The sequence below is a fragment of the Salvelinus fontinalis genome, chromosome 14 (genome assembly GCF_029448725.1).
Source record: "Salvelinus fontinalis isolate EN_2023a chromosome 14, ASM2944872v1, whole genome shotgun sequence".
Taxonomy (NCBI): Eukaryota; Metazoa; Chordata; class Actinopteri; order Salmoniformes; family Salmonidae; genus Salvelinus; species Salvelinus fontinalis.
In genome coordinates, this window is record NC_074678.1 from 49,061,057 (window position 1) to 49,075,652 (window position 14,596).

The 14,596-nt window shown below is 44.1% G+C and overlaps 1 protein-coding gene across 2 annotated transcripts in view; it reads left to right on the plus strand.

The window, feature by feature from the left end:
- Positions 1–14,596, plus strand: part of LOC129811065 (lysine-specific demethylase 4B-like) — an 80,730-nt gene that overhangs the window by 28,352 nt on the left and 37,782 nt on the right. For both annotated transcript variants that reach the window (XM_055862193.1, XM_055862194.1), the window contains exons 6-8: positions 3,822–3,871; positions 11,135–11,238; positions 14,026–14,163. In XM_055862193.1, the coding sequence (XP_055718168.1) occupies positions 3,822–3,871; positions 11,135–11,238; positions 14,026–14,163 (292 nt within the window). The remainder of the gene's footprint in view (positions 1–3,821; positions 3,872–11,134; positions 11,239–14,025; positions 14,164–14,596) is intronic.

Here is a 14,596-nt window from a genome sequence, read left to right on the forward strand (position 1 = left end):
CATGTGTGTTTTAGTATAAACATAAAAATATGACTTGTTTCTCCTTTTGTAATATGACACTTTAACACGTTAGACTCTGTAGCGAGGAGAGGAGGCGTGGGTTTTAAGGAGACAGCCCGTTGAGTGGCTGCGTTTATGCCATGTGGTGTTACATCGCAATTAGATTGTCAAGTTCAGTTTGTTTGTGCTTCTGCATCTCCTGTGGCGTGTGAAGGACAGAGCAGTGAATGTAGGGTTTTGTCATGTTTTAATGAATTTCCTTTCATGTTTGGTGTGTGTGTGTGTGTGTGTGTGTGCATGCGACTATGTGCACTCATGTAGTGGCAGAATGTGTCTGTGATTTTTAACTAAATGTGTGTGTGTGTGTGTGTGTGTGTGTGTGTGTGTGTGTGTGTGTGTGTGTGTGTGTGTTCATTACATTACATATGGATGTTGTAGGCCTACATGTTCCCACTAGGGATTTGAAATAATTTCACTATTCGAATAGTATGATGAATTTTTGTCAGATATCCAGATAGTCGAAATACATGTGGATTTTAACCTGAGCACTGCTGAGCGAGAGGCTGGCGCTCTATTGCTGCAGCTGCTGTGGGGGCTGGAGAGATGGGAGCGAGCAAGACGAGGTGAAGAGAGAGCTGCAGTACCCAAGGCAACTAGGCTACAGCCAAGACTTGCTAACTTGTAGCAGCCACAATGTTATTTATCATCAGCCTGTCTTGACTGGAGTAACCTAGAGCAGATAGCTAGCTAGGGTATAGCTACCTAGGGTAATTATTGAGGCCACATGATGCGCTTTCTACCCCCATTCAGGTAAAACAACAGCCTAACTGTTGGTTGCTCATTGTAGCCTACTCTTTTTTAATTCTGCCATTTTATTCCATCTTTCATTCCATTAGTGAACTCTCACTCCACTTACTACACATTGAGCCTCTTTGCTGCTTTGGTTGGCCAACATGACAACAAGCTACATGGAGGCTACTACACTAAACAAGTTTGTTTTATTAAATTAATATTTAGAAATGTCACGGTATATCCTTGTATGTAACAATGTCACATGGATATTTTTATGTCATTTTAGAAAAGCATTTTCAGGGTTAAAATAGGCCTATCGTTTTTTTTGCGGCTCACAAATGAATACTCGCAAGTGTTCGAATGCTAACTCCTGTTCAGATATTCGAATAACCGTGCACGTCCCATAGTTTCCATATGATTTGACTAAGTCAACTTTGCCGCGATCTCACTAGAGCACTCGCACGTCACTTGACCCCCCCCCCCCTCACACACTCCCAAAGACCAGTCGAACACTTACCTACAAGCTTTTCCTCAAACTGTCAAATATTCCCCCACGCAGCTCCTGACTCCTCTCAACAGTAGTAGCAGCAGTAAAAACAATCTCATCTCACTGCTGAAGAGAAAGGGAAAAGTTCACAGACCTTTCATTTACTCTGTGTTCTTTGTTTGTTTATTTCGGTCTGGCGCTGGCAAGGAGACGTGCCGCTGCCATGACAACAGTGGTCCAGGGAGGATGTAATCGAGGTAGATGTGATGATTGCCTGATTAGATGTTTGAAGGAAGGGCTCATCTGTGCACACACACTCGCACAATACACACACACACACACACACACACCTGACAAAGGCGTGTGTTAGTTAGAGAATGTGAGAATCCCCAGGGGGTGCCAGCAAGGTTTTTTTTTGATTCCCGTGAAGAGACACACACACACACACACACAACTTATTAGCATTGTAATATTGACATCAACACCATTATCCCAGAAACCCTAGGCTCACTCCAATTTGCATAGTGCACCAACAGATCCACAGATGATGCAATCTTTATTGCACTCCACACTGCCCTTTCCCACCCGGACAAAAGGAACACCTATGTGAGAATGCTATTCATTGACTACAGCTCAGCGTTCAACACCATAGCGCCCTCAAAGCTCATCACTAAGCTAACGACCCTGGGACTAAACACCTCCCTCTGCAACTGGATCCTGGATTTCCTGACGGGCCGCCCCCCAGGTGGTAATGGTAGGTAACAACACATCCGCCACGCTGATCCTCAACACTGGGGCCCCTCAGGGGTGCGTGCTCAGTTCTCTCCTGTACTCCCTGTTCACACATGACTGCACGGCCAGGCATGATTCCAACACCATCATTGACTTTGTTGATGACACAAGTGGTAGGCCTGACTACCGACAGTGATGAGATAGCCTATAGGGAGGAGGTCAGAGACCTGACCGTGTGGTGCAAGGACAACAACCTCCCTAGTCATAGACTGTTCTCTCTGCTACCGGAACACCAAGTCTAGGTCCAAGAGGCTTCTAAACAGCTTCTACCCCCAAGCCATAAGACTCCTGAACAGCTAGTCAAATGGCTACCCAGACTATTTGCATTGCCCCCCCCCCCCACGCTGCTACTCTCTGTTATTATCTATGCATAGCCACTTTAATAACTCTACCTACATGTACATAATTACCTCAATTTCCATAAACACCGGTGCCCCCCACACATTGACTCTGTACCGGTACCCCCTGTATATAGCCCCGCTATTGTTATTTACTGCTGCTCTTTTAATTATTTGTTATTCTTATCTCATACTTTTGGGGGGATTTTTTTTCTTAAAACTGCATTGTTGGTTAAGGGCTTGTAAGTAAGCATTTCACTGTAAGGTCCACACCTGTTGTTTTTGGCGGCATGTGACAAATGGCATTTGATTTGATTTGAAACGTCTGCATGTTGGCCCTCTTCTACCTAACGGTGGTGTATTCCCCTATCTGCCCACCAGGTGGCAGTCTAACACAGCTGCATCTTGCCATATTCTCCAGTAATGTCTTTCTATTCCGATCACATAAACAGGTCTTTGGCCAGAGGGAGGGTGAGGCGTTAGTTTTGCTTACCCTAAACTGGAGGAAATAATTGTGATAATGATGATGTTAATAACAAGAGCAATGAAAGCTCTGAGTCTCTAATGCGGATGGAGAGAGCTTTGGCCTCTTCTTCTCTTGTTTTCTGATGATTTCATTTGGAACAGGGGGGGAATGGAGCACTACAAAGATGACTACAAAGTCCTCAGTCATTTGATTTCTCCAAGATGTTTTTTGATGAATTCCCTTTTAATGTTTGGAGTATTAGCCGAGTTAAGTGTGTTTTTGTGTGTGTTCGCGCGTGTGTAATGTTTGTAATGTTTGTTTTTTAAATAAATTTTACCCCCTTTTCTCCCCAATTTTCGTGGTATCCAATCGCTAGTAATTACTATCTTGTCTCATCGCTACAACTCCCGTACGGGCTCGGGAGAGACGAAGGTCGAAAGCCATGCGTCCTCCGAAGCACAACCCAACCAAGCCGCACTGCTTCTTTAACACAGCGCGCCTCCAACCCGGAAGCCAGCCGCACCAATGTGTCGGAGGAAACACCGTGCACCTGGCCCCCTTGGTTAGCGCGCACTGCGCCCAGCCCGCCACAGGAGTCGCTGGAGCGCCATGAGACAAGGATATCCCTACCGGCCAAACCCTCCCTAACCCGGACGACGCTAGGCCAATTGTGTAATGAGGACTTTGACAAGAGAACTAAGCATAATAAGCTTGAGTATTCTCACTGGTGATAGCAGACTTATGTCTTTGGAGAGACACGTGGAGGTGAACTACTGTCTGTCTGTGTGTGTGTGCGAACAAGAGGTATAGCATTGTCCATTTCCTCTCCTAAAGACTGTAAAAAGAGGAGGAGATGGAGTTCCCTTCATTTCGCGCCATATTCACTCTTCTTTTCTCCCCGCCACCCACCTTATTTTCTCTCTTCTCCCTCTTTCCTTCCGTTCAGGTACGCCATCCCACCTGAGCACGGCAAGAGGCTGGAGAGACTGGCGCAAGGTAAGACTATCCTGACGCACGCATACACACTGAGACAGACAGCCTTGATTCATGTTAAACAAATATCCACCTGATAGTGACTATAGAGTGGCCTGTTAATTGTCTGGCCTCTCCATCAACTGCTGTTAAAACATCCCCCTAGCGCGATGCAATGGAAAAGGCCTTCAAAAGGCCGACGACGCAGGGAGTGTAGCCTTCCTCTTCACATTTCTCGCTCCTTCTTCCCAGGAAAGAAAATGCACTACAGACTCCTATGCCCTTTTTGTTGTGGCTGTGAATAACGCCCAAAACGGCCAGTTATTTTCTTTATTTAATAGCGCTTCGAGTACTGTATAACACGTTGTGTTGTGAATGGGCAAGAACGTCGTGGAGTAATGACGGTAGGGCGGGCGCAATAGTCATATAATCGTGTAACACACCATTATGGACAATAACTGTGGACTTAAGATCATCATCACAATTGTCTTAATACATATATTTTGTGTATACAGAAGTAGTAGAAAATATGTCTTTTCAAGAAGATAGTAGTTCACCCAATACCAGTTTCAAACTTTTTACATGAGTAAGTTTAAAGTTGGTAGTCATTTTACGAGCAGAATGGCACAGTCGGGAGGAAAAACTTCCTTTCCAAAAGTTTCAAGCAGTCGAAACCGTTCATTTTTTGAGGACGGGGGTGACACCAAAGCTGTGTTGTATTCGTTAGGTATGTCGTAAATGTCTTGAATGCTTTGCTTGTGGAGCAGAGGGTTGGCTCCTCAGATCACTCACTTTGTAACAGGTTTGCTCTTTACTACTGTTGGTTGTATGCAACCCGTACATAACGCCAATGTAACAGCAACGCAGATAGTCGTAACGCCAACGCCAACCACAGCCATGCATATGCTTACTTCCCACGCTTATGAGATGCTTTTTTATCTATTTTAATATGTTGTAGTCCATATGCAGAGTAGCTGTATGAACAGTTACACAGGACCACTAGTACAAAGCATCACACATACCTGACGTTACACAAATAACTCAGCCAGTCACACCTGCTACCACTATCTCTCTCTCTTATCACGTCATTTCAGTCACAGCCTGGTTCTTTTTTTTCAGTGGGGGGGGACGGACTTAATTTCAAACTCAAAGGACAAAATGAAGCTTTAAGTTAATATTGCCCCGGGGAGAGTTCCACACTGCCGGCTGAATTTTAATGGGGATTAATACGCAGGCTTCGCCTGCACATTATTCACCTTTTATCAGCTCGCACAGCAGCCGCCAGAGAAAACGCCTCTTTGAGACGAAACAGGCTCTGAAACAATGCAATGAAAATGAAGGATGAAATGGGCCTCGATTATACTGTCAGTTATATTAAAGTTTAACTGGGCAGACGGTCTATCCATCCTTTGAGGCGCAGCACAGACTGCTCATCGGGAGAGCTGTGTGTGTGTGTGCGTGCACGTGTGTGTGTGTGTGTGTGTGTGAGAAACATATTTTTCCCTTGTCTAGTAAGTTGAAGGCTTCAAGAAACTATTGATATACAAGAGGAAAGGACTGATTTGTTTTTGAAGAGGAGACTCTGGTCTTTGAGGCTATGGGCGTGAAATGAATTGTCATCTGAGGAGGAGTGAGGAAGAAAGACGGAAGTGAAGGGAGGGTTTTCACATGAGATCGGATGAGTTTATTTAGGCAACTTCCACCTCTCGCCTTCTGAAATGTGGTAAAAAGGGGACGTAAAGAAGCCGTAGCAATCGAGAAAAGACAAAGAAAGATGAAATGGTATGACACAGAAAATAAATAAATAAAGGCCCGGTCAGAAAACGGTATTGTGACGCAGCTGACACAAACTGTCACGTAATTGATTTGATATCATAGTGTGCCATTTTGGCACTGGTTACATTTTCTCACTCTTCACTTTGGCTTGCCGTGTAGTCTGGCCCGGGGACCTGCTGACGTTGACCCGGGGTCTGGCGCGGAGGGAGGGATTGTGGGACCAAAGAGAACTATTATGATAATTAAAGGCTTTCTGGATGTGTACCACGTTGGACTCCGAGCACTGTGACCTGTACATCCTGCGTCTGACCGAGAGGAGCGCTCTTCACTGATTACCTCCAACCACCAATGCCTTCAGGAAGTATTCATACCCCTTGACTTATTCCACATGTTACAGATTATTTTTCAAAATGGATTATAGATTTTTATTCTCACCCATCTACATACAATAAGTCATTATTACAAAGTGAAAACATGTTTTTTTAGAAATGTTTGCACATTTTATTGAAAATGAAATATTTAATTTAAATAAGTATTTGCACCCCTTTTCCTATGACACTCCAAATTGAGCTCAGGTGCATCCAATTTCCTTTGATCATCCTTGAGATGTCACTCCAACTTCATTGGAGTCCGCCTGGGGCCAATTCAATTGTTTGGACTGGTTTAGAAAGAAACACACGTCTATATAATGTCCCACAGCTGACAGTGTATGTCAGAGCAGAAACGATATCATGAAGTCCAAGTAACTTTTGTAGATCTCTGAGATTGTGATGAGGCATATATCTGGTGACGGGTATAAAACATGTTCTAGTTTGCCAAAAAACATCATATCGAAAAGGAAAAAATAAGGAACTACCCAGACTCTGCCTAGACTTGGCCCTCCAACCAAACTGAGCAACCGGGCAAGAAGGACCTTGGTCTGGGAGGTGACCAAGAACCAAATGATCACTCTGACAGAACAACAGAGTTCCTTGGCCCAGATGGGAGAATCTGCCATAAGGACAACGGTCTATAAAGCACTTCACCAATCTGGGCTTTATGGGAGAGTGGCCAGGCGGAACCAGTGGTGGGAAAATTACTCAATTGTCATACTTGATTAAAAGTAAAGATACCTTGATATAAAATGACTTAAGTGAAAGTCACCCAGTAAAATACTACTTGAGTGAAAGTAAAAAAATATTTTGGGTTAAATGTACTTAAGTATCAAAAGTAAAAGTATAAATAATTTAAAGTTCCTTATATTAAGCAAACCAGACGCCACAATTTTGTATTTTTTTATTGATGGAAAGGCAGGGGCACACTCCAACACTCAGACATAATTTACAAAAGAAGCATTTGTGTTTAGTGAGTCTGCTAGATCAGAGACAGTAGGGAGGACCAGGGATGTTATCTTGATAAGTGTGTGAATTGGATCATTTTCCTGTCAAAATGTAATGAGTACTTTTGGGTGTCAGGGACAATGTATGGAGTAAAAAGTACATAATTTTCTTTTAGGAATGTAGTGAAGTAAAAGTTGACAAAAATATAAATAGTAAAGTACAGATACCCCAAAAAACTACTTAAGTAGTACTTTAAAGTATTTATACTTAAGTACTTTACACCACTGGACGGAACCCACTCCTGAGAAAGGCACATGACAGCACGCCTGAAGTTTGCGAAGAGGGACGTGAAAGACACTGAGAGTGTAAGGTAAAAGATTCTTTGGTCTGATGAGACAAAAATGTTACACTTTGGTCTGACTGCAAAGCGCTATATCTGGAGAAATCCAGGCACAGTTCATCACCTGTCTAACACAAATCCTTGATGAGTACATGCTTCAGTGTGCAAACGACCTTAGACTGGGGGGGCGAAGATTTGGGACAATGAGCCCAAGCGTACAGCCAAAGCAATGTTGGAATGGCTTCGGAACAAGAATGTGAAAGACCTTGAGTGGCCCAGCCAAAGCCCAGACTTGAATCACATTGAAAATCTGTGCCGTTCACCGCCTCTCACCATCTAATTTAACAGAGCTTGAGAAAATCTGCAAGGTTGAATGGGAGAAAATCCCCAAAACCAGATGTGCAAAGCTGATAGGAAAAAAACTGATATAATAAATGTTGAATTCATGCAGTAACACAACAGAATGTGGAATACATCCAGGGGTATGAATACTTTCTGAAGGCACTGCATGTCTTCCGTTTGGGTGGAGAGCTTAGGCCTAAGTCCTGCGCTGTCTGTGGGTTATTCACTAGACTGGGGTCATCAGGTCATCATAAGCAGGAAGTCTATGTGAAACAGAATATAAGGTCCGTCATATGTTATATGAATCCATGTTGGAAGATTACGCTCTTGCACTGCCTTGATTTTGAATGTTGTTCCAATTTCACATAACACTTCACAGTTCCAATTTCACATAGAAGAATACTATCCAATATGGATGCCACAACTGGTAAATTCAGACGGGTTTAGGGTTGAATATTTTCCCGGTATTTTACAAATGTTCCATCCCGAGAATATATCACTTTTCTCCTGGGTAACCCGGTATTTCCCACCAAAACCGGAAGTGTCGTTCAAAAGAATTCTAAGCACATAAATAGGCCTATGTCTGGATTTGATTAGAGCTCTGCTCGCAAATTCAAGCCAGATGCTACCTGATCCATACATTAAATACTTTTTATGAGCTCTACATTTAATGAGCCCAAGCCCAAAAAAAGCACAAATGATTGTGCCGTTATACAATACATACAGTGCATTCGGTTTGTATTCAGACCCTTTGACTTTTTCCACGTTTTGTTACGTTACATCCTTATTCTGCTGCTCTGTCTTCAACAGGACAGTGAGCCCAGTGAGCCCAATGAGCCCAAGCCTGCAGACAAAGCAACGCTGCTCTGCCTTCTTAACAACACTATCAACAAGGCAGGTCCTACAGGCCCTAGTTTTGTCGCACCTAGACTACTGTTCAGTAGTGTGGTCAGGTGCCACAAAGAGGGACTTATGAAAAATTGCATTTGGCTCAGAACAGGGCAGCACAGCTGGCCCTTTAAAAGTACACGGCGAGCTAACATTAATGACATGCATGTCAATCTCTCATGGCTCAAAGTGGAAGAGAGATTGACTTCATCACTACTTGTTTTTGTAAGAGGTGTTGACAAGCTGAATGTACCGAGCTGTCTGTTTTAAAGTACTTGCACACCGCTCGGACACCCATGCATACCCAACAAGACATGCCACCAGAGGCCTCTTCACAGTCCCCAAGTCCAGAACACACTATAGGAGGCGCACAGTACTACATAGAGCCATGGCTACATGGAGCAATATTCCACATCAGGTAACTGATGCAAGCGGTAGAATCAGATTTTTTTTTTTTAAACAGGTAAAAATACACCTTATGGAACAACAGGGACTGTGAAGAGACGCACAATGGTACAGACACATGCATACACATGGATTGTGATATTGTTGTATGGTGTTATTATACATTTTGTATTGTAGTTATGTAGTGGTGTAATAATGTTATGATGTACTGTTTTTTATCTTTTGTAACTGCTTTAATAGGTTTGGACCCCAGGAACAATTCCGGCTTTATCAGGAGCTTATGGAGATCCCTAAGAAATACAATTTTTTTTTTTTTTTTTTTTTTGTCCTCATCAATCTGCACACAATACCCCATAATGACGAAGCAGAAACAGGTTTTTAGACATATTTGCATGTATAAATAAATGAAATATCCCATTTACACAAGTGTTTAGACCCTTTACTCAGTACTTTGTTGAAGCACCTTTGACGCTGCACGCTTGGCACACATATATATTTGGGAAGTTTCTCCCATTCTTCACTGCAGACCCTCTCAAGCTCTGTCAGGTTGGATAGGGTGCGTCGCTGCACAGCTATGCTCTCCAGAGATGTTTGATCGGGTTCAAGTCCGGGCTCAGGCTGGGCCACTCCAGGACATTCAGAGACCTATCCTGAAGCCACTCCCACATTGTCTTGGCTGTGTGCTTACAGTCATTGTCCTGTTGGAAGGTGAACCTTCGCCCCAGTCTGAGGTTTTGAATGCTCTGGAGTAGGTTTTCATCAAGGATCTCTCTGTATTTTGCTCCGTTCATCTTTCCCTCAATCCTGACTAGCCTCCTGTCCCTGCCACTGAAAAATATCCCCACAGCATGATGCTGCCACCCATGCTTCACTGTAGGGATGGTGCCAGGTTTACTCCAGACGTGACGTTTAGCATTCAGGCCAAAGAATTCAATCTTGGTTTTATCAGACCAGAGAATCTTGTTTCTCATGGTCAAAGTCCTTTAGGTGCTATCATGTGCCTTTTACTGACTACCATAACGGCCTGATTGGTGCAGTGCTGCAGAGATTGTTGTCCTTCTGAAAGGTTCTCCCATCGCCACAAAGGAACTCTGGAGCTCTGTCAGTGACCATTGGGTTCTTGGCCACATCCCTGACCAAGGCCCTTCTCCCCTGATTGCTCAGTTTGCCCAGGTGGCCAGCTCTAGGAAAAGTCTTGGTGGTTCCAAACTCCTTCCATTTAAGAATGATGGAGGCCACTGTGTTCTTGGGGACCTTCAATGCTGCAGAAATGTTTTGGTACCCTTCCCCAGATCTGTGCCTCAACACAATCCTGTCTCGGAGCTCTACGTACAATTCCTTCGACCATACAGGTGTATGCCTTTCCAAATCATGTCGAATCAATTTGAATTTCCCACAAGTGGACTCCAATCAAGTTGTAGAAACATCTCATGGATGATCAATGGAAACAGGATGCACCTGAGCTCAATTTCGAGTCTCATAGCAAAGGGTCTCAGGTATATCTATTTCGCTTTGTCATTATAGGGTTTTTGTGTGTAGATTGATGAGGGAAAATGTTTATTTAATACATTTTAGAATAAGGCTGTAACATAACAGAATGTGGAAAAGGGAAGGGGTCTGAATACTTTCCGAATGCACTGTATCAATCAAAAACAGGATTATCTATTTTTTTGGATGCAATTTGAATATAGTTGAGAGTGCTCGCGCGTGCACTGATTTTTAAAGTAACGATATTTGATTGACAGTCTGTTTTTTTAAAAATCTGCAGCTGCGATTGAAAAAAAAGGTATCTTTACAAAAAGAAAATGTGACCCACGAAAGCAAAGTAGAGATGGGTAAATTAGACGGCCATTCAGTCTTTATATTACTGTAGCATAGACTATGCTACAGCAAATGCAGGTCTACCTGTCACATGAAAAAGAAGTTACCATGATGAGTTGATAGGTCTACATGCATTGCGAACTGTGCTCCGTACTGAGATGGTCTGTCCGTAGAGAAGCCATATCTAGATGTTGCATATAATTTAACAGTTCCATTTCACGCCATGCTGTTCATATAACTCATTTATTATAATTGACCAGTTTCTCACAGTTATTTATCCTGGGAAAAGGGAGTTGTTTTGGGTGGTAGATCCCGGTAACCGGGTTCCCACCATTCAACCCTAAATGAGATGCAATTTAATTATGTGTCGTTTTTTCGTTTCTATTTTACCTGCAGGTTTCTTCCCAGGCAGTTCCCAGGGCTGTGACGCCTTCCTCCGCCACAAGATGACTCTCATCTCCCCGTCCATATTGAAGAAGTACAGCATCCCCTTCGACAGGGTAGGTAGCAGGACACAGTTGGGGGGGGTTGAAATTGGGGTCTGGAAAAGGCCTGTACCCGAATTCATAAAGCATGTCACAACAGGAGTGCTGATCTAGGATCAGTTGCCTTTTAGATTATAATGAATGGACATGGGGGGGGGGCTAGTCTAAGCTCAACATCCTACTCTGTGACTCTTGATACGTACAGCCCCTGGGCTCTAAAGTTTGGAAGCAACAGAATGGTCCGTCAGGGTTAATTGAGGAAGTATATGAAGTGATGTTACATTCTGTGACCACATCCATTTGACTAATGTCATACAATCATGTGTGACATTTAACCAATAACACATCTCTAACACCTCTCAATTTGACCATTTAGATTTGACGGATATTCCGGTAATGCAATATAACTAATTTCATCACATAACCACTTTTAACCTGTCAAACAGCTCTCAGAAAGGAGACACTCGACCACCAAAGGCCGTTTTTGTAATAACCCCTCTGAATGGAACCCTCTGCTGAACCACAATTGCACTTCTTCAACCTGTAAGAGGACATGGAAGCTTGGTTCAGCGCATGTATGTGTCCCAAATTGGCACCCTATTTAGTGCACTACTTTTGACCAGGGCCTATAGGGCTCGGGTCAAAAGTGGTGCACTATATAGAAAATAGGGGTCCATTTGGGACACACACACACACACCATATGACTAGCTGACTCTAGCACCGACCGCAGATAAAAGTTAACGGGGTGTATGAAAGCCTGCCATCGCTGAGCAAAGTGGAGGTTAATGGCACATTAGATGAGGATGGCTGGATGCTGAAGTTGGTGTCGGTGTGTGGGTGATCTCCTGTCAACCTACGGGACGAACGACAAGGAAATTGCAGCAGAGGAGTGGATGGATGGAGGACGTAGAAGTGAACACGCTAACATGTGCGCGAACATGTAGGCCCGCGCAAGTGTGTTGCTGACAGCTTAGCTTCTTCCGCTGTCCGACTGGCCCACACTGGGCTCGAACCAGTGACCCTCTGCTTCGCAATACACGTGACCGCGCCCCCTCCCCCTTGACAACGTTCCAACGGGTTAAGCCAAAAGGTACCAATTGGATGGCTCCACCTGCAACATTTCAAGCTAGCTTGGGAATAAACTTACCGTATGTTTGTAACTCCTTAACTCGCATAAATAGGCATATGCGGTGTAGACACACACACACACACACACACACACACACAGAGTATTGAAAAGGTGATAATGAGATTGATGACATCTTTATATAGACCATAGCTTCACTTCACACTAAATGATGATGGAGATTGAGTCATGAGTCTTGGTTACATTTCAATTTCCATATTTTCACATTTCCCGCGATAGAAAATGAATCACTATGTTAATTTTTTCTGTGGATAATAATTGTAGGAGATAGAAACTCTCACGGTGCGAAATAAATCTGAGATAAAAGGGTGTACGTTTCTAATACGGGCATACACAGTTCTCTACTGTCTGCAGAGTTCGGCTTTTTCCCCAAAGTTATTTTTCCCCCCCTTTTTTTCTCTTCCCTTTTTGCCGTTTTCCTTCGGGGTGTCGTTATCACAGGGACCGTGTTACCTGACACACACCGAGAGCGTCTCTCTTGATTTGAGTGTAAAAATAACACCGGCTTTGTGCTTTGTTGCAGCTACAAGAGGAGGAAAAACAGCCTTTGATATTGGGACTATTCTGTTTTACCTCCCACTCTCTCTCTTCCGTCGCACTGCCTGCCTGTCTCCCATCTCTACACTTCCTTAAGGCTGAGTTCATGTGCCTAGTCCTAACTAGTCAATGGTTATAGTGAAAAGATTCTGCCTTCCTCTTGGAGAGGAGAGATGAGGTGAATTGACGAAGAGGCGGTTTAGAGCAAGGATCCAAAACTTCTAGCGTATTTGGAGTTCAGCTGTAGGAAACTTTTCTTTTTGAGTGCAAAAATAATGTAATATTTCTGGCAGGAGTTGCCAATGACCCTGAAGTAATAGCAGTTAACACAGAAAACCCAGGAGTGTCGAAATAGAAACCTCAATCATTTGTCAGGCTTAATTTCGAAGAGATGCAGAGGGGACCGGTGAGCTGTGTCTTCTTCAGCCTCTCCGGCTCTCAGTAAATGATGTCCCTGCCTCAGAACGAAGCGCAACCAAATGCAAATGTTAATTTGCGCGGGCTGGCTAATTCCCTGCGCCATGCTCGCTGGCTTCAGTCTAATTGCGCTTGTACCGCCGCAAATGGTTCTCTAGGAGCCGGAGCCGCTAGGCAGCTCAAGTGAGGGAGAGGTGGAGGGAGGAAGAGAAGGGGGGGGGTTGAAAAAGCAAATCCACCTTCCCATCAGCACTTAATGATTGTGGATATTAAGAGCTAGCCCCTGTGTTTTTGTTATCCATGGCTGGGTTGCAGGGCTTGCGAAATACCCTGTTTTTGCGAAGTCTATCCGTCCAAATGGAGTTTCCTTGCGTGTAACTTACTTCCTCATTTTAGCACATCTCCGCCCATCAAAACTTGGGTTAATAACACTGTTTTCTGATGCGATATCGATATGACGTTTTATGAGTTTGCATGCTCAAGTCAGTTAATGTACATTTAATGTTGTGTGTATGTGTTTTGACTGAACATTTTTAATGCAACTAGATACAGTTTTCAGGGTCAGTCATCCAAACCGAAACAGAATGTTCAGATATGGATTCATGTGGAAGGAACACTAGATTCTACGACTGCATCCTGTTGGTGTAATATCATCAAATCGCAGAGGGACGTTGTACATGACACTCTTCCCTCTCTCCAGATCACTCAGGAAGAAGGCGAGTTTATGGTCACCTTTCCCTATGGCTACCACGCCGGTTTCAACCACGGCTTCAACTGCGCCGAGTCCACCAACTTTGCCACCCTGCGCTGGATCGACTACGGCAAGATGGCAACACAGGTGGGTCAATGCACACTAGACCAGACGGTCGCCTCAGTGTCCCCTACGAACACACAGCACTATAACGGACTGCCATTTTAAGTTGCATCTAGACAGGTGTAGTTGGGGGCGTCTGCAGATAGATTTAGCGTGGCGCCGTCGTCCCTTAGCCCTGAAGTTAGCTGTCACCTTGACGAAAGCTAGCTTAAGTTGTATTTGCGTTTGCGGACCGCTAGTGAAGATTGAATCCATGTGTTGTGCTCTACTACGCACCCTACCTGTCTCCTCATACACAATCATGCAGTTGCATACTTGGAATACCGGTTCCACAGCCCAGGGCTCACACAAGCTGTTTTACGCCTTGAGCATGAGGTAATCGGCGCGTGTTTCTGTGTGTAGTGTGTTTATCGTGTGGCAAAGGGGACCCGCGTCACAGGATCGTCTGTAAGCTGTC